Source organism: Scyliorhinus canicula, chromosome 5, assembly GCF_902713615.1.
Source record: "Scyliorhinus canicula chromosome 5, sScyCan1.1, whole genome shotgun sequence".
Lineage (NCBI taxonomy): Eukaryota > Metazoa > Chordata > Chondrichthyes > Carcharhiniformes > Scyliorhinidae > Scyliorhinus > Scyliorhinus canicula.
In genome coordinates, this window is record NC_052150.1 from 133394382 (window position 1) to 133414487 (window position 20106).

The window sequence follows — 20106 nt, forward strand, 5'->3', positions numbered from 1 at the left end:
ATAGATCCCTCAAAGTTGCCACCCAGATTGATTGGGTTGTTAAGAAGGCGTATGGTGTGTTGGCTTTTATTAACGGGGGATTGAGTTTAAGAGCTGCGAGGTTTTGCTGCAGGTTTATAAAACCCTGGTTCAACCACACTTGGAATAGTGTGTCCAGTTCTGGCCGCCTCATTATAGGAAGGATGTGGCTGCTTTGGAGAGGGTGCAGAGGAGATTTACCAGCTGCCTGGACTAGAGGGCATGTCTTATGAAGAAAGGTTGAGGTAGCTAGGGCTTTTCTCACTGGAGCGAAGAAGGTGACTTGATAGAGGTGTACAAGGTGATGAGAGGCATGGATAGAGTGGATAGCCAGAGGCTTTTCCCCAGGGTGGAAATGGCTGTCACATGGGGACGTAGTTTTAAGGTGATTGGAGGAAGGTATAGGGGAGATGTCAGAGCTAAGTTCTTGACACAGAGAGTGGTGGGTGCGTGGAATGCACTGCCAGCAGAGGTGGTGGAGACAGAATCATTAGGGACATTTAAGCGACTCTTGGACAGGCACATGGACAGCAGTAAATTGAAGGGGTGTAGGTTAGGTTGATTTTAGATTAGGATAAATGGTCGGCACAGCATTGTGGGCCAAAGGGCCTGTACTGTGCTGTACTGTTCTATGTTCTATGTTCTAACTTTTGTTGTTGCTGAGGTGGAGATGTTTTCAGATCTTTGACCAGATTATTGAGGGAGATTTGTAGAACTCATCCACAATTTTTCAATGATCCTTTTTTGTGTTGGTCACTGCACGGTTCAGTCAGATTAATTGGAGGTTCCTTAGTTATTTACCTCCTTTTGTTTCCATCAATAATTCCTGTTCTCTCTCTTGGCTCATGATATTGGCTCTTTGAGTTATAAAGATATAAATCACTTCCAGTCATCTTGTCGAGATTGTAAGTGCAGATACATAAAGAAACCCGATTTCTTCTTCAAAGCATGTCCACACATGTGGACTTACCATTGAAATGGTTGAATAGTAATCGAGGTTTCCTTTATCCAAAGCAGGAACTCAGTGGATAGTTGTTATGTCCATGCCACATTCTGGTTGACATAACCCAGCTCAGCACAATCCAGCACTGATCACTGAATAAACAAACTGAATCATTTGGGGGTAGTTTTAGATATGGGTTAAGACTGGAGCACGTTTTCCACATCTCCTCAAATCAAAGAACATGGGAAAGCAACCCATCCACGCACAGGGGTATTCAAGAATTCAGGATTAGGGTGACACACTGTCTTCAATGAGCCATTTTGAATAGGTTCTTAGTAACTCACCATGTGTGGCAACAGAAAATAGAAACTGCCAGGTCATCCTTCTCATTGCAAGATGTCTATGACCTATCAGGTTTTATATGAAGAAAACAATAATAATAGGAAAAGATGAGTACTGTAAAAGAGTCATCAGTTTAGTTCTTAACTAAATGATTTTGCTTTCAAAAGTAATATATCTAGTGCTCTGAACCAGCAGATGTTAATTGCTGCATATCCCCAAGCGAAACTTGGCCCACGTAACAATGTATTTTTTTGTATTCTGACAAGAAGAAGAAGGGCGGTATTCTCCAACCACCCCCCCCCCCCCGGGCCGGGTCGGAGAATCGCCAGGGGGCAGAGTGAATCCCGCCCCGCCGGTTGCCGAATTTTCCGGTGCCAGAGATTTGGCGGGGGGCAGGAATTGCGCCGCGCCGGTCGGCAGCCTCCCCCCCGGCGATTCTCTGGCCCGCAATGGGCCGCGTTCCCGCCTGTTTTTGCTGGGTCCCACCGGCAAAATCAAAGTAGCTGGTCTCTGGGGTCCTCGGGGGGGGGGGGGGGGGGGGGGGGGCGCAGGGCGATCTGGCCCCGGGGGTGCTCCCACTCTGGCCTGCCCCGTGGTCAGGGCCCACCGATCCGTGGGCGAGCCTGTGTCGTGGGGACACTCTATTCCTATGCGCTGGCCGTGTAGGCCTCCGCAATGGCCGGCGCAAAGGTGAACCCCCCCTGCACATGCGTAGGGATGACGTCAGCAGCCACTGATGCTCCAGCGCATGTGCGAACCCGCGCCGGCTGGCGGAGTCTCTTCGGCCCCGGCTGGCGCAGCGCCAAAGGCCTTCCACACCAGCCGGCGGGACGCAAACCACTCCGCCGGCGTCCTAGTCCCTGAAGGTGTGGAGGATTCCGTACCTTTGGGGCGGCCCGAGACTGGAGTGGTTCACGCTACTCCACTGCGCCGTTTCTGACCGCCCCGCCAATTCCCAGAGCATCCCGCCCGAAACGTCTACTGAATTCAGAATCCAAAAATTTTATTAACACTTTAGGGATTTTAAACATTTTATTAAAACATTCATTTAAAAAAAAAGAAAACTTAAGCACTCAAGATAAAAGTTATACAGTTGAATTTTGTTTCACGAACATTTCTTCAAAGATTCTCACTTGGTTAGTCACACAGATATAGGAGACACTCCCTTATAGATGTTTAGCTACAAGTTTCAAGCAATATTACCACAAGTCAAACCCACTGTTGCTGTTGGAAAAGCCTTCTCAAAGTTCTCAGTCACAGGACTTCTCAAACTCACTTCCATTCTGCTGTGGAAATGAAAGAAATTTCAAAAACAAAAACTTGCTTTAAAAAAAAGAGACACTTTTCTGGATTGGCTGGAATGACTGCATCAAACTTTGCACCTTCACAGCTGTTGTGCTACGACAGAGCTATTCTCTAGGAGGTCTAGTTGGCTCAGTTGGCTGGTGAAGTTGATTAGTGATACAGATAGATGCCAACAGTGCGCGTTCAGTTCCCATACCAGTTGAAGTGATTCATTCTTTCTCAAGGCTTTCTCAACCTTGTCCCTCAAATGAGGTGTGGTGACCTTCAGGTTAAATCACTATGAGTCAGCTCTCAATGGGGAGAGTAGCCTATGGTCGTCTAGAACTATGGCGATCTTTACATTTTACATTTTTTTAATAGGATATAAAAGGCAACATTGATCTGGAGATTTTGAGTTAATTTGTCCTACAAGTTTGCATTGCTATTTGTTCCAATGGAGTGATTAATGTTAAATACCTAGGTACAGGTCCGTAAATCTGTATGTTTTCTCATTGTTCATTGTAAAGGATTTTGTGCTGGCTGTGAAGTAGACTTGGGGTGGGATTATCTGGCCCTCTCTGGCAGCGGGAGTCTTTAGCCCTACCGCCGGGAAACCCGTGGTAAGGGGCTGCACTTCCAGCCGAATCAGAGAATCCCACCAGCACGAACGGCCGAAGTTTTCTGGCTTTGATCTATGATCCTCTCAATCTATGGCTTTCACATCTGCAGCTGTTGATTTCAGCAGCCTACTACTTACCGGTGTGGTAGAGGATGTTTCACATCGTTAACCTATCTGTTTTTACTTGGAGCAAAAAATGGAGTTCAATTATTGCTTGGTTGGTCTGCAACTAAAATAGCACATTAAAAAAAATGTTTTTTGTCCTTTACTAAGCGCTTAATTTTTTCCAGGGCCTTCGATACATTCGATATGTTAGGATCTGCATTGGCGAGCCGTGATTTCTGGCCATACATAGAAAAGCACATTAGAGAAATTTGTTGGTTCATCGAAAACTCAAACCAGCCTCTCAAAGGTGAGTAAATAGAAATCAGGCCCAGTAATGTAGAATCATATTTAGTTTACAGGTCTGGGTAATGATCTGGTCTTATTTTGAAGCATAGAGGGCTGAAAATGATGCATTAAATTAAGGGTGTGATTTAGTGGCCACACTGCATCCGAAATGCAACTCCCCGCAGCTCAGTATGGGTGATAAAAACCAGGTGACCCTGCTCCCAGGATTTACCGGCTCGCAATGCCTCGCAAGATCTAATGTGATCTCGCGAGACATTGCGATGTGAATCCCGCCAATTGTGAGGGAGATCATTTTTAAAATCAAATCTGCATATTAGAGTGAGACAGCTAGTCTCACTTTAATGAGCAGATTCCTGAGTTACCTGAGGTGTGGGATCAATCTGCCTTGCTTTGGAGACCTTGGCTGAGCGCTGTGCAGTAATGGTTCCCGGTATGCAAACACCAAGTGTCACTACATACTGAGGTTCTATCTGTCCCCGGAGTTACGAAGGATGGGCCTGGCCTCATTGCCGCGGAACGCTCCAAGTAGTTGGACCGTGTCGTACCACCTATCCCTCGTGGAAAAATATTGAAGACAAACACCTTTGACCACAAGGCAATGAAGCAGTGGTCAGCACGTAATGTCCTCGAGGCCCTCATGGAAAAGGAGACTGTGGAGGACGTTGGATGGTTCCCTGAGCAGACTGTCAGAGTTATCTGTCAGAACGCCTCATCACCAGAACTTACAAGCAAGCACCAAGACCTAGCTTGGTTGGTGGTGAGAAGGGTCCTCCCAGTCAGAGTTTTCATGTACACCTGAAGGCTCAGCGCCGTCGCACGCCACCCGCGGAGTGACTGTGGGGGGAAACGAGACGGTCACCCACCTCCTCGTGGAATGTGCCTTTGCAAAGAAGGTCTGGAGAGAGATGCAGTGCTATTTGTCAAGGTTCATCCCGAGCAGCTCTGTGACACAGGACTCTGTGCTCTACGGACTGTTTCCAGGGACACACACCGAGACAAGCATCAACTGCTGCTGGAAGGTCATCAACTCGGTGAAAGACGCTCTTTGGTCTGCCCGAAACTTGCTGATCTTCTAGTGCAAAGAATTGGCCTCGACCGAGTGTTGCAGACTGGCACATTCCAAGGTCCAGCACTACGTGCTGAGGGACACACTCAAGCTTGGGGCAGCTGCCGCCAAGGCGCAATAGGGAAAGACCACTGTGTAAGGTCTCACCAGCAAATGTACACCGAGGGGTGGGTAACAGTGTAAAACCCCTCGGTCCGGGTCTTCAATACTCCAATGTATAAAAGAAACAAGACAATGTAAATATTTAAGAAAGAACTGTAACATAAAGAAGGATATGTGTGTCATGTCATCCCAATTGAATGGAAGAAAGACAAGTGAATGTGTAACTTTGATGGAAATGTACAGTCAAGACAATTTGAAACGTTCTGTAATATTTATTAGAGATTTTATGAATAAAGTATATTTTTTGAAAAAAAAATGGTCTCCACAAGCGGGGACCAGATGAATGGCACTTGTTGGGATCTCCCAGGGGATTTGAGGCCCCTAGGTGCCATGCCCTTTGGGCAGGGTGGTACCCTGGCATGGTTGGTGCCACCTGGGCATCCTGAAACTGTCAGGCTGGCAATGCCAGCATTGTGTGCAGGTGCCCAAGTGGAACTGGCAGGTACACTGCCAGGGTGCCAGGTTGGCACTGCCAAGGTACCAAGCTGGCATTTCTTGTGGTGCAGTCGGGCTGGGGTGCACTGCACTGGTGTTTGGGCAGTGTGGGATACTGTCCAATAGTGCATTGGGGCTTGGGGGTTGGGGATTGTTTTGGGGGTGTTGGAGATCGGGAACCATTTATAAATGGCATCCCGATTTCTTGCTACACTGAGAAGTTCCGGTGAGCGGAGTTCCTCAGTGCACAAAACGGGGCCACCTGCAGCCTCAGCCATACGTTCCCCATTGAGGCCCCTTATCAAACGTGAATCACATTTTACAGCCATGTGTTTCTCAGAGGTTCGAGCGCTGGGAAGCACATGGCTAAATGCGCTCGCTGTGGGACTTTGTTCCTGATGGAACCATCAATTCACCAGACACGTGTTTCCGATATGAATCTAAGCTTTAATCAACTTACTTCAGAGCCAGCCTGTTACCCATTGATGAACTCTTAGTGAACTCAGGCTGACTCTGGACAAGGGTATTTATACAGCTGCATTAGGGGGAGGAGTCATGGGCGGAGCCAAGGGTGGAGCCCAGTACATGTTCCTGAGTACTCCCAGAGCTACTCCCCCTAGTGGTAGGATAGTGCTACTGCGCTTACAAAGACAGTGTGAATTATCATATATACATATATATATTACATTCACCACATTCACCCCCTGCAAAAAAATCAAGTCCGGCGGGGATGGTGGCCTACAACGTCAGTCTGTCCGGTGGTCGAATTGTCCGTTGTGATCTGCGGAGCACAGGGGTTGCAGCCTCTTGTGGAGGCTGGATGGGTGTTGTGTGCTGGGGTACGATGGTGGACTCCAGGGAGGGTTGTATCCGAGCTTCATACTCTCCTGGTTCGACCGGGGACTGGGGGCGCTGGGGGCTGGCCGATGTTGGTACGCGGAACTGGTGGAGCGAGCTCGCGGGCTCGGGAGCGCGAGGGGGCGGCAGCATGGGGTGTAAGGTGAGAGGTCCTTCTGTGGGGGTAGAGGGAGCGCTGGATCCGGCGGGTGCCACGTGTCCTGACGGCCATCAGGGAACTGGACGAATGCGTACTGGGGGTTAGAGTAGAGCAGGCGCACCTTTTCAACAAGGGGGTCGGTTTTGTGCGCCCTGACGTGTTTCCTCAGATGTATGAGGCCCGGCGTCCTCACCCATGCCGGAAGTGAGACCCCGTGGTAGTGCCCCTGGAAAAAATGAAGAGCCTCTCGTGAGGGGCTTGGTTGGTCGCCGTACACGAAAGGGGCCTAATAGCGTGGAGCGCGTCTGGGAGGACTTCCTGCCACTGGGAGACTTGGAGCTTTCTAGACCGGAGGGTCAGTAGGACGGTCTTCCAGACCGTTGCGTTCTCCCTTTCCACCTGCCCGTTCCCCCTGGGGTTGTAGCTGGTAGTCCTGCTCGAGGCAATGCCCTTGTCGAGCAGGTACTGACGCAGCTTGTCGCTCATGAAGGACGAACCCCGGTCGCTGTGTACGTAGCTGGGGAAACCAAACAGAGTGAAGATACTATGCGGGGCCCTAATGACTGTGTGGGAGGTCATGTCGGGGCATGGGTTAGCGAATGGGAAATGGGAGAACTCGTCTACGACGTTTAAAAAGTAAACGTTCTTGTTAGTTGAGGGGAGTGGCCCTTTGAAATCAATCATGAGGCGTTCAAAGGGCCTAGAAGCCTTGACCAGGTGGGCCCTGTCTGGTCTATAGAAGTGTGGTTTGCACTCCGCACAGATCAGGCAGTCCCTGGTGACCGCTTTTACCTCCTCATTGGAGAAAGGCAGGTTTCGGGCCCTGATGTAGTGGGCGAGCCGGGTGACCCCCGGGTGGCAGAGGTCATTGTGGATGACGTTTAACCGGTCGATCTGCGCGCTGGCGCATGTCACGCGTGATAGGGCATCCGGAGGCTCGTTGAGCTTCCCGGGTCGATATTTAATATCGTAATTGTAGGTGGAGAGTTCAATCCTCCACCTCAGAATTTTATCGTTTTTAATTTTGCCCCTTTGCGAATTGTCGAACATGAAGGCAACCGATCTTTGGTCGGTGATGAGGGTGAACCTCCTACCTGCGAGGTAGTGCCTCCAGTGACGGATAGCCTCCACAATGGCTTGTGCTTCTTTCTCGACTGAAGAGTGTCGGAGTTCTGAAACGGAGAGGGTACGGGAGAAAAATGCAACTGGTCTCCCTGCCTGATTTAACGTGGCTGCAAGAGCTACCTCTGAGGCGTCGCTCTCTACCTGAAATGGAGTGGATTCATCCACCGCCCGCATGGCCGCTTTGGCGATGTCCTCCTTGATGCCGTCGAAGGCCTGGCGTGCCTCGGCTGACAGGGGAAATCGTGTGGTCCTAAAGAGTGGGCAGGCTTTGTCCGCATATTGAGGGACCCACTGGGCGTAGAAGGAAAAGAAGCCAAAGCACCGTTTGAGGGCCTTGGGGCAATGGGGGAGTGGGAGTTCTAAGAGGGGTCGCATACGGTCCGGGTCTGGGCCCGGGACTCCGTTTTCCACGACATAGCCGAGGATGGCTAGCCTGGTTGTGCGGAAAACGCATTTCTCCTTGTTGTACGTGAGATTCAGTTTCTGTGCCGTCTGGTGAAAACGGTGGAGGTTGGCGTCGTGGTCCTGCTGGTCATAGCCGCAGATGGTGACATTGTCCAAATACGGAAACGTGACCCGCAGCCCGTACTGGTCCACCATTCGGTCCATTGCTCGTTGGAACACCGAGACCCCATTAGTGACGCCGAAAAGGTCCCGGAGGAAATGGAAGAGGCGGCCATCAGCCTCGAATGCCGTGTAGTGGCGGTCCTCCGGGCGGATTGGGAGCTGGTGGTATGCAGACTTCAGATCCACCGTGGAAAAGAGCCGGTACTGGGCGATCTGGTTTACCATGTCTGCAATACGCGTCGAGGAGCGTAAATCTATTTATGGTCTGACTGTAGTCGACCACCATACGGAATTTTTCCCCGGTCTTAACGACTACCACCTGAGCTCTCCAGGGACTATTGCTGGCCTCTATAACCCCCTCACTGAGTAGCCTTCGGACCTCTGCTCTGACAAATACCCTATCCTGCAGGCTATACCGCCTGCTACGAGTGGCTACGGGTTTACAGTCTTTTGTGAGATTGGCGAAGAGAGGAGGGGGGGGAATTCGCAGCGTAGCGAGGCTGCAGATCGTGAGTGGGGGCAGGGGCCCTCTGAAGCTGAGGGTGAGGCTCTTGAGGTTACATTGGAAGTCTAGGCCTAATAAGAGTGGCGCGTAGAGTTCGGGCAAAATGTAGAGTTTGAATTTCGAGTAGCTAGCGCCTCGGATTGTGAGTGTCGCGGCGGTGAAATGCCGATCGGGCCCGTGGATCGCACGTGGCGGGAGGCGAGGCAGATGGCATCCAAGATGGCGGCCCCCATGAGTCGCACGTGGCCGGCCGCGTGGTGGAGGTTTTCCAAGATGGCGGCCCCCATGGATCGCACGTGGCTGGAGGGGGCGGAGTTGCGGCATAGGCCGCAGCGTTTCGGGCCCCGCGGGCCTGCAAGTGAGGGGAGCGATTACTTCGAGTCGCTGGGGAGTTGGAAGCTGGGGCCCTTTTAGTGAGAGACACTCTTGCGTAATGGCCTTTTCGCCCGCAGCTGCTGCAGGTCGTGTTGCGGGCCAGGGAGTGCTGCCGCGGGTGCTGGTTCTGGCCGCAGAAATGGCAGGCTGGAGCAGCATAGTGTCGATCTGGGGCAGCATAGTGGCTGGCTGGGGCAGCATGGTGGCTGGGCGGCCGCGTAGCACAGACCTGGGGGAGTCGCTGGTCGGGGGCCCATGATTGGGTCACGGGGTCCACGGGGAACGAGTTAAGGCTGCGGAAGGAGACCTCCATCATGGTAGCAGCTTCGACAGTCGTTTCTAAGTCCTGGGCCCCCTTTTCCAGCAGTCGTTGGCGCACATAGGTCGACCTGAGACCCGCTACAAAAACATCGCGCACCGCAAGTTCCCTGTGTTCAGCCGCGATAACCGCTTGGTAATTACAGTCACTGGACAAATTATTCCGATCCCTTAGAAATTCGGCGAGTGTTTCTGTAGGCCGCTGGCGGCGAGTAGTGAACACATGGCGAGCGTAAACTTCATTAATAGGCCTTACATAAATTTTATCGAGAACTGCTAGCGCCGCAGTATATGAACTGGCTGAGTTTAGTTGCGTAGAGATTCTGTGGCTCACCCTCGCGTGCAGTAGCTTCTGATCCTCTGTCGTTTCGGCTGTGCTCGCTTTGCCAGGTAGGCCTTGAAGCACCGGATCCAGTGGGAGACGATTTCTTTAGCCTCTGCATCCTGCGGGTCGAGTTCCAGGCGTCCAGGCTTGAGGGCCGATTCCATAATCGATCTTTACTGTTCTTAAGTCGATTAAATTGATGGAACCATCAATTCACCAGACACGTGTTTCCGATATGAATCGAGGCTTTAATCGACTTACTTCAGAGCCAGCCTGTTACCCGTTGATGAACTCTTAGTGAACTCAGGCTGACTCTGGACAAGGGTATTGATACAGCTGCACTAGGGGGAGGAGTCATGGGCGGAGCCAAGGGTGGAGCCCAGTACAAGTTCCTGAGTACTCCCAGAGCTACTCCCCCTAGTGGTAGGATAGTGCTACTGCGCTTACAAAGACAGTGTGAATTATCATATATACATATATATATTACATTCACCACAGTTCCCATCCAGTTAAATCACACCTTACGTTTGTTAGTTATCTTTCTGGATTAAGGTTCACACTTTTGCTTCCCTTGAGGCTTTGGATTTGTTTAACAAGCTTTGAACATTTATACCAATCTCTGTCCACATTAAAATAAAGAAGACACTCTGTATTTAATGCATGAATATTACAAGGTAATTATACTACAGCAGTTTGAACAGGAATATATGCAATTTATTCACACTGTACATTATTACATTTTATATTTCTGTCAGCAGTTCATTTGTATCTTTGCACCTGTAAAATCTCTCAGGAGCCATGCCCAGCTCAACTGTAGTTTGCCCTGTAAGTTGCTGGAAGTGCGAGCTGATAACAGGGTGATGATACTGCAGGGCACCGGAACAACAGGGCTAAAAATGTATCTCCTTGATGAATTAGATTTAAGGATTGAGAAAGTAAAAGAGGAAATGACAGAGAAGGATGAATTAGAGTGGGTGAATCAGAGTGAAAACAGTGACAGAGACTTGGGACTGGATTCTCCGCAGCCCGATGCCGAAATCGGGGCTGGCTCCGGGGCGGAGAATCCAGTTTGACATCATAATCAGACCCGGCACTGGTTCGGCGATTCTCGAAATGGCGATTCGGCCATTTCCAGAGGCCCACTCAGCAATCCTCTGCTCCCAACCGGACGAGTTCTCGCTGGCATGGAACCTGCTATTGCGGGTCAGGATGCTGGCGTGGCGGCTGCAGACTCAGTTCGCGGCCGCACTTGTTGAGGGTGGGTGGATCGGAGGCTGGGAGGTAGGGCCTGAGAGGCGGACGGGGATTTAATGTGCGGGGTTTGCGAGTTGGGCACGCCACCAATCGTGGGTCTCTTTCTTCGATCTGGCTTCGCGGTCCGAGTCCGCTATGGTGCACGGTGCGGCCACTGGAAGCCGCTGCCCTGCGTATGCGCGGCCCCTGACCCGGAAGTGTGGGGGCCCATATAAGCAGCAAAAGCTGTGAGATTCAGTACGGGTCTCTGCTAGCCCCCTGCAGGGTTGGGAATTCGTTTAATTTTTTTGCAGGAATTTCAGGAGTCAAACTCCACCATTTTCACGCCGGCGAGGGGACAGTCTCAACACTGGAGAATCCATCCTTGAATTTTCACAATGCCAAAGAGTTTCTCTGGTTTAGCCAAAATGGTGCCGGGGGCCTGATTCCAGTAATTGTGCCCTGAACCTAGCACTCACTATTTTCATTAGTGGGGAACGGGGCTTGGTTGTAATTTGCATATCCATTGTTCGCAAAGGCAGCTGTTCATTGAAGTGCAGCTCCCTTCATTTAGACCCAATGTTTGCCAGTGGGATGTTCAATATATGACTTGTGGGCTTTAGACCTTTCAGGCTGATATCTAAAGCTGCCAGATTCATTTAAAGAGGACAGGTATCCTTTTGGAGAGGTAGGTTGGCCATTTGAATAGGTCCAGGAGTACTAAGGTGCCCTTTTGGGGAAGGTCAAGTACCCTTTGGGATTGTTGGGAGAAGACTTAATGAAGTGCATAAAAAGTTGATAAATTTGTTGGAACTATCAGGCTGTCAAGGAAATTGTGAAGGAGTCAATGGACTGTCAAGATTTCAAGAGAATTGTTAAGCAGTCAAAGAACTGTTCAATGACAAGACATTTAGACCAACTAGCCTTCATAATTTTGGGGAAAAAAGGACACTTTTGTATTTAAAAAAATCAGAGCTTGCTGTTTGCCTTTGCCCGTTGACATAAGTCTGAGGCTCATCAATATAGGATTTATTAGAGTGGATAGCTGTCAGTTCACCATTTTGATTGACAGCTCCAAATGCTTATAAATGGTGCAATTGTACGGCCATTAAATCTCGTGAGAGGCCTCTTGAGATCTAATGAGATCTCGTGAGATGTCGCGATCTGGATCTCGCCCTCATTGGACGAGATCAAAATTTGAATCTTTAAATGAGCAGTTAGCCTACTTAAATATGTCTGCGCCAGAATCTCCCATGAAAGCCCATGCCTGGGATACCTAGCCACTAGTCCACACAAACGAGGACAAGTATGTTGAGGTGTTGTGGAGGCTTGGAGACTGCGGTGGGGGTCGAGAGATCAGAGTGGCATTTAAAAATTAAGGAAATTAAGGTAAGTATGGCCTCAGCTGAGGGCTCCTCGTCGAGGCCATTATAAAACAGAGTCCCATTTGATAATGAGGTCACTCTATCTACTATAGGCACCAAGAAACACCCCACTAAACATGCCCAAAGCAGGACTCTGATTTTTCCTGTTAAATTGTGTCCAATGTCTTTCAAGTAGGGCTACGAATAGAGATACTTGCTTTTATATGGGATTAAGTAGTTGAAGGAAGTTCAATATAGTGAATGGATTTTTATCAGTGGGAGTGTTTTTTTAAATAGTGTATTTATCAATGGACATTTAACTTTATTTTCTTTCATCTCAGCATGGGTCCTGAGATCTGCCCAAGGTGAATGGTGGATGACTTGACATGGAGGGTGTGAAGGAAAAGAGTGTTGGGTACGGGGCATAATTTGGCATGATTTGGTATTAAGTTGGTATAGGCACTCTCAAGGGTCATGGGAGGTAGCTAGAGGTGGATATGTTGGCAGATGTCCTCCTTACTAACATCTGGGGCTTTTACCAAAGTTAGGAGAGCTGTCCCTCAGACTATGCAAGTAACAGGCTGAGAAAGTCATACCCATTGAATCATAGCTCAGAGACAATGGGTGCAATTCTCCCAAGAAATGACTAAGGGCGTAATCCTCTGGCCACTCATCCACTCACCCATGCACCCACTCACCCCATTCATCGATTCACCCACTCACACTTTCACCCATTCACCCACCTGACCCATATCACCCGTTGACCCATTCACCACTTACTAAATCATTGATTGACTGAAAAATTGCTGTTTTAAGATTTACTTGAAAATGGCAGCTACTGTCTTGAAAAGAGGAGCATGTCTTTCCTTCTTCTGTCTCTTCTTGTGCCCAATGTTTTCCCTGGAGAGCCTGTGCAGACCCTTGATTTCTTCAGCCGGGATCAGTTGATACGGCTGAAAGATTGGGTGGCGGAAAGCTTCGTGGACAGTGTCAATGTGGCCATATTTTAACTGGCTGAAAGATTTTGGCCAAAGTATTCATTAAGAATCATGCCAATGCTTTCCACCTCCCTATCTTTATTTGTCTCTAACCGGCTCTACCCTTTCCTTTGGATGGTTTTTGACATAAGGATGGGGAAATGGGGTGTCCATTTCCAGCTTTGGATGTCCAATCCTTTATCCTGGGGTAATGTATTTGTTCTGAACCTTCTCAATCCTCTTGAACCCTTCGCAATTATTCCAGTTCACTTTTGCCTCGTCACTTTTAAACATTGACTCTTGTCATTCTTCATCTTTTTCCATAATTAGAAATGATATTTAGCCACTAAATATCTCTCATATACCTTCCATCCACCCTGTTTCATTTCCCAACGCTATGTCAGAGGTGCTCCTTCCCGTCAGTTCTGATGAAAGGTCATGACCTGAAACACTGTGTCATTCCATACCCCCTGATATTCCCTTTGCCCCCTCCACATCCCCTTGCACCCCCAGACCCCTCTATGTTCCCATGTATCCTGCATTTCCGCTCACCAGGTATCCACCAAGTAAAGTCCTCAGAAGCCATGGAATAGCAATGGGAATCCTTTGGAATTGAGATTTTAAAAAGTACACCTTTTTAAAAAAATGTTTTTTATTCGGTTTTTGGTATACAAAACAAATATAAATATGTACATGAACAAACAATGTGAGTTGAGGAGGCCGGAGGGGACCTCCCATATCGCATTTGGGCTGAGGGGAAGGTGGGGATCCTTTTGGGGGCCTCGGAGATCAAGGCGTACCAATCTCTCGCTACAATGGGAAGTTTTAGCGAGCGGAGCTCCCCATTGTAAGAAGCGGGGTTATGTGCGGCCTCAGCCGCATGTTCCCCGTTCAGGCCCCTTATTCAACATGAGTTGCAATGTTGCATATGTTGCTTGTGCCGGGAAACACGCGGCTAAATATGCTTGCTAGGGGACCTAGTTTCTGTCCTAAGTGTCATTTTGGGTGGATTTTGCGGGGTGATTCCCGCCAGTTGTTTGGGCGCGATCCAGATCTGCATTCACCCACATCTAGATTTGTTTTTCAAGCTTGGGGCGTTTCTCACTGAAAAGTCCCACACTGAACAAAATTTTTTCTGCAGTGTGGAACAAAGACGCTGGCAAGACTGGATCCTCAGAGATCAGGCCAGCAGTTTTAGAGGATGCCGATCTCAAAGTGGGACTGAGGGGTCCCACAGCTCCCACCAGAAGACATTGTGACACCCAGAGGTCAACCTTCCCCATCACTAAAAGCCCGCGTGACCTGAATGCAACTTTGTTAAAGTTGGGAGGGAATTGACCTGAGAGTTCTGAACTTCAATCCGGGACCTCATGAAGTCACATGGTATTTGGGCAAACATGGACATGAAACTCCCTGCTGATTACCACCAGCCAATCCCCTCAGATGAATAATCAGTATTTCTCCATGTTGAACACAACTTGGATGAAGCACTGAAGATGGCAAGGGCACTCAATGTATTCTGGGTCATTGACTTCAGAGTTTAGTGTCAAGAATGACTCAGTATCATCACTACTGACTGAACTGGCCAAGTCTGAAAGGACATTTTAGGGTGGGAGAACCAACAGCAGGGAAAAACCCACTTGACCTCACGCTCACCAATCTACCTGTTGCAGATGCCTTTGTCTATGGCAGTATAGGTAGGAATGACTACCATACTGCCCTTGGGGAGACGAAGCCCTGTCTTCACAGTGAGGATACCCTCCAATGTGTTGCATGGCACTACCACCACGTTAAATAGTATAGATTCCAAGCATACCTATCAACTCAAAACTAGGCAACCATGAGGCACAATGGACTTACCTAAAAATGACGTGTCAACCTACTGAAACTAAAACACAGGACTTTTTGCGTGCCAAACAGTGAAGCAACTATTAGACAGAGCTAAGCAATCCCACAGCCGAAGGATCAGATCTAAATTCTGCAGTGCTGCCAGATTCAGCCATGAATGTTGGTGTAAAATTAAACAACTCATTGGAGGAGGAGGTACCTCAAATATCTTCATCCTCAGCGATGAGGGAGTCCAGCACATCAGTGCAAAAGACAAGGCTGAAGCATTTGCAACAATCTTCAGCCAGAATTGCCGAGTGGATGATCCACCTCGGCCTCCACTGGAGGTCCCCATGGCCACAGATACCAGGCTTCAGATACCACGCCCCGTGATACCTAGAACTGACTAGACACTTGTTACTGCAAAGGCTATGGGGTCTGACAATATTCCAGAAATAGTACTGAAGACTTATGTTCCAGAATTAGCTGCACCCTTAGCCACGTTATTTCAGTACAGCCACAACAGAAAACGGTATGCCATGTCAATGAAACGCAGGACAAATCCAACCCAGCCAATTAACACCCCATTAGGCTACTCTCAATCATCAGTAAAGTTATGGAACAGGTTGTTGACAGTGCTTTCAAGTGGCACTCACTCTGCAATAATCTGCTCACTGATGTTTGGGTTCCACCAGGGTCACTGAACATCTGACCTCATGACAGCTTTAGTAGAAACAGGGACAGAAGAGCTGAATTCAACAGGTGAGTTGAAAGTGACTGCCTTGATAGCAAGACAGCAATTGACCAAATGTGGCATCAAAGAGCCCTCGAAAAACTGGAGTCAAAAGAGAATCGAGGGAACACTACTGGAGTCATACCGAGCACGAAGGAAGATGATCGTGGTTGTTGCAGGTCAATTATCTCAGAACCATTAAATAATTTCAGGAGTTCCTCAAGGTTATGATCTAATCCCAACCATCTTCAGCTGCTTCATCAATGACTTTCCCCCCATAATCAGGTCAGAAGTGGGGATTGTTCAGCACCATTCACGACTCGTCAGATATTGAAGCAGTCTGTGTCCATATGTTGAAAGACCTGCACAACATTCCGACTTGGGCTGATAAATGGCGAGTAACATTTTACAAGTGCCGGATAATGACCAGCTCCAACAAGAGAGGATCTAATGAATTTAGCAGTTAAAGAAGGAAGCTCACCACCACATCTTGAGGCCACGGGGCATGGGCAATAAATGCTGGCCGACCCAATAATGCCCACATCCTGTGAATTTTTATTTTAAAATGAGTTATTTAGGGCCAAGGCCCTATTGGGAGAAAAGCTAGATGGATGAGGGCATGAGTTGACATGAAGGGTATGAGGAGCCATGGAGTGTGATTAAAGGGGCATTGATTATCATGAAGTGTATGAGGCACCGTGGTGTGGGTGGAGGGGCATAGGCTAGCACGGACTGTAAGGGGTAGTGAAGATAGATAAAGTGGTATAGGTTGGCATAGAAGGTATAAGGAGCCATGTTGGCCTGGATGGCATGTGGGGTGTGTTTGTGGGATGAGGGGTTGTGAGGGGTGAGGATTGAAGAGCTTGTTTTTAGTTTTATTGTTTTTTTAACAGCTGGGGTAAAGTGCTGAATCACTGAGGCAGGAATTCTCACTGAGGCAGGAATTCCCACAGCCCACCTCTGCACCTGGCAGCCCCTGTTTCTGGGGCTGGCATGCCCAACTCCAGTTCACAGCCCAACCCCACATCAGGATGAAAATCTGACGATACGGGGTACTTTCTCCTGAGTTGGATCCGTAGAGGAATTTTTGCTACTTTGCGTTCCAGACCCGGGAGTGCAAAATCAGGACAGAAAGGAAGCTAAAGAGTGAGAAAGAAGATTAAGAATGAAAACTTAAAAATGGATCTTCTAAAAATTTAAAGGAGAATATTATTAGATGCACTAATACAGCAGAGTAAATTATTCCATTCTGAGCTGGAGAGGTTGATTGAAATTATATTGCATTAGGACTGCATTAATAATTATGCTATTGATAAAAGGTACCTATACTGTTATTTCGGTGACAGAACTAGCCGGTGGGTCAAATTATTGCTAACAGAACAGGGTATGGTTCCTGCTCCTGATGCAGCAACTGACCTGCCACTGCACCGTACCTACAGTAAAAAATATTGACACTTCGTCTTGGTTTGGTTAATAATCCCAAGAACCTATCTTGAGGGAGAAAGAAGAAGAAGATTCTATGATGACTAGGATTTATTCTTTGCAATCGCTACCTACTTTGAGGACTATTTGATTGGTTTTACACTTTTCTTTTCAATCGTAGTTCAAGCATTTAAAGCAGTATCTTTTCTCCTCCCAACCCAACATACCCTTTTGTTCTGAAACTTTAGGGCTGTGAGGTACATGAAAAGTTATGGCTGTTTTAGGCCAAAAATCAAAGGGTTAGCTTTTACATGGGATTGAATTTGACATGAGAATCTATGTGAGATAGCAGAAATCAGAAATCTGAATGTAAGAAAATACATAGGCAATATTTTTATATATTTTTGAAATCTTTTTATTGGCATTTCCCATATTTATAAACAATTGGGCAACACGGTAGCATGGTGGTTAGCATAAATGCTTCACAGCTCCAGGGTCCCAGGTTCGATTCCCGGCTGGGTTACTGTCTGTGCGGAGTCTGCACGTCCTCCCCGTGTGTGCGTGGGTTTCCTCCGGGTGCTCCGGTTTCCTCCCACAGTCCAAAGATGTGCGGGTTAGGTGGATTGGCCATGCTAAATTGCCCGTAGTGTCCTAAAAAGTAAGGTTAAGGGGGGGGGGGGTTGTTGGGTTACGGGTATAAGGTGGATATGTGGGTTTGAGTAGGGTGATCATGGCTTGGCACAACATCGAGGGCCGAAGGGCCTGTTCTGTGCTGTACTGTTCTATGTAATTGAATATATGCATCACATTTTTCTTACCTGCGTTAATTTACTTTATTGTACAGAGGTTTATTTTGTCTTTCATTTAATTGACCTTATATACATTTTGGCATCCTCATGATCGGTGTATAGTCTCTCTCCATCTTCCCGATTTCCCCCCCCCCCCTTTCCTCCTGCTGCCCTAGCAAAGGCACGTTAGCACAGTGGTTAGCACTGTTGCTTCATGGCGCCAGGGACCCGGGTCACTGTCTGTGCGAAGTCTGCATATTCTCCCCGTGTCTGCGTGGGTTTCCTCTGGGTGCTGGTTTCCTCCCACAAGTCCTGAAAGACATGCTTGTTAGGTGAATTAGACATGCTGAATTTTCCCTCCGTGTACCCGAACAGGTGCCGGAGTGGGGTGACCCGGGGATTTTCACAGTAACTTAATTGCTGTGTTAATGTAAGCCAACGTGTGACACTAATAAAGATTATTATTAGCAAAGAGTACAATTCATTACTCTGCTGAAATTGAAACATTTTTGTATTAGACACTTCCTCTTATTCAACAAGTTAATAATCTTGTCTTGACAGATAGTTTTTCAGGATCCAATTGTACCACGGGGAAGATCAACTGGAGAAATTTGTTTAATGAGACTCTAATATTCAAGCAGAACCTTGCTGGTAATTCTGATACCTTTTGGAAGCGGTAAGTTATTCTGCCAGGGGCGATACTACATATAACTTCTGTATAGTTGCCATCTAATTTGTTTTAGTAAACATGTATTTTTACACTTTCATCATCAAAGGGTTATGGGAACAGGATTAGGTCATTTAGCACCTCAAGACTATTCTATCAGTCAGATAAATCATGATAGATCTGTTTCTTAACTTCCACTTACCTGCCATACTTCAGTATTTCTGAATAAACTTGTCCAACAAAAATCTAACAATCTTAGGCTCAACAATATTTTAAATAATAGGTTTCCAGATTTCCACAATCCATTGTGTGTTGTGACACTAACCCCCCCCCCCCCCGCCCCAAAATGGCCGAAACGGTTTGTTTCTTGTTCTGGACTCTCCCACTTTAGGAAGTAGGTTTTTCTCAATCAGTACTAAATATCCTTTAATCATTTTAAACATCTCCGGAATAATCATCTCTTAATATTCTATTCTCCAGGGAATACAAGCTTAGCCTTTGCAAACTTTTTCTCACAATGCAACCACTTTAACTCCAGTATCTTCTCATAGCATTTTCTGGTCAGTAGATTCTTATTATGCAAGGGAATCAGAGGTTACTGGGGGTTGATGGAAATGTGGAACTCAACACACACCCGATCAGCCATGATGATCTTACTGAATGGCAAGTTCAAGGGTACAAATGGCCTACTTCTGTTCCTACTTTGTATGTTCTTAAGCAACCCTTGAGGAACACCTCCAGCAATCAGGAGGAGATGGGGTTTGGAAGATTGGTGATGGCACTGTGGTAGATCAGGTCATCAAGGTTTGGGAGGGGGAAGTTGACTCTTATGGTGGGGGCAAGATTAGCTGTTAGGCATGGGGCAAGGGATCAGGGTTGAAGCAGGGGCAGAGTGTGTTTGTGATTGGCAGGGAACAGGAGGAAAGGCGGAATTCAACCAAAATATCTCTCGTTGTCATTTTGGGCGAATTTGGCGGCGTGCTTCCTGCCAGCTTTTTGGGTGAGGTCCACATCAATATTCGGCCACACTTTGTCATTGGGCGTGATTTACCGGCCGCATCATGCCAGAATCAGAGTGGGAAGCGGCCGGTAGATCATGGAGAGGCCTCCCCAGGATTCCTGATGGCCGTTACGTCTCGTGAGACCAAACAAGATCATTGCAATCTGGATCCCGCCCACAATGGTCTTGCATGGTTAAGCGAGTTTAAGAAGTCACTTAACCGTTCTGAAACTGTATAGAACGGCTACCTGGCATCTCTTGGCCTTGCTAAGGAGACCTCAGCCGAGTGCATCACGGTAGCATTGTGGATAGCACAACTGCTTCACAGCTCCAGGGTCCCAGGTTCGAAACCGGCTTGGGTCACTGTCTGTGCAGAGTCTGCACATCCTCCCCGTGACTGCGTGGGTTTCCTCCGGGTGCTCCGGTTTCCTCCCACAGTCCAACGATGTGCAGGTTAGGTGGATTGGACATGATAAATTGCCCTTAGTGTCCAAAATTGCCCTTCGTATTGGGTGGGGTTACTGGGTTATGGGGATAGGGTGGAGGTGTTGACCTTGGGTAAGGTGCTCTTTCCAAGAGCCGGTGCAGACTCGATGGGCCGAA

General features: G+C 48.1%; 1 protein-coding gene across 1 annotated transcript in view; it reads left to right on the forward strand.

Moving 5' to 3' along the window:
* The window catches only part of LOC119965683 (ATP-binding cassette sub-family A member 13-like), a 398370-nt gene that overhangs the window by 134111 nt on the left and 244153 nt on the right, over nucleotides 1–20106 (forward strand). Inside the window, exons 15-16 of the mRNA XM_038796446.1 lie at nucleotides 3497–3618; nucleotides 18398–18512. Coding sequence (XP_038652374.1) covers nucleotides 3497–3618; nucleotides 18398–18512 — 237 coding nt within the window. The remainder of the gene's footprint in view (nucleotides 1–3496; nucleotides 3619–18397; nucleotides 18513–20106) is intronic.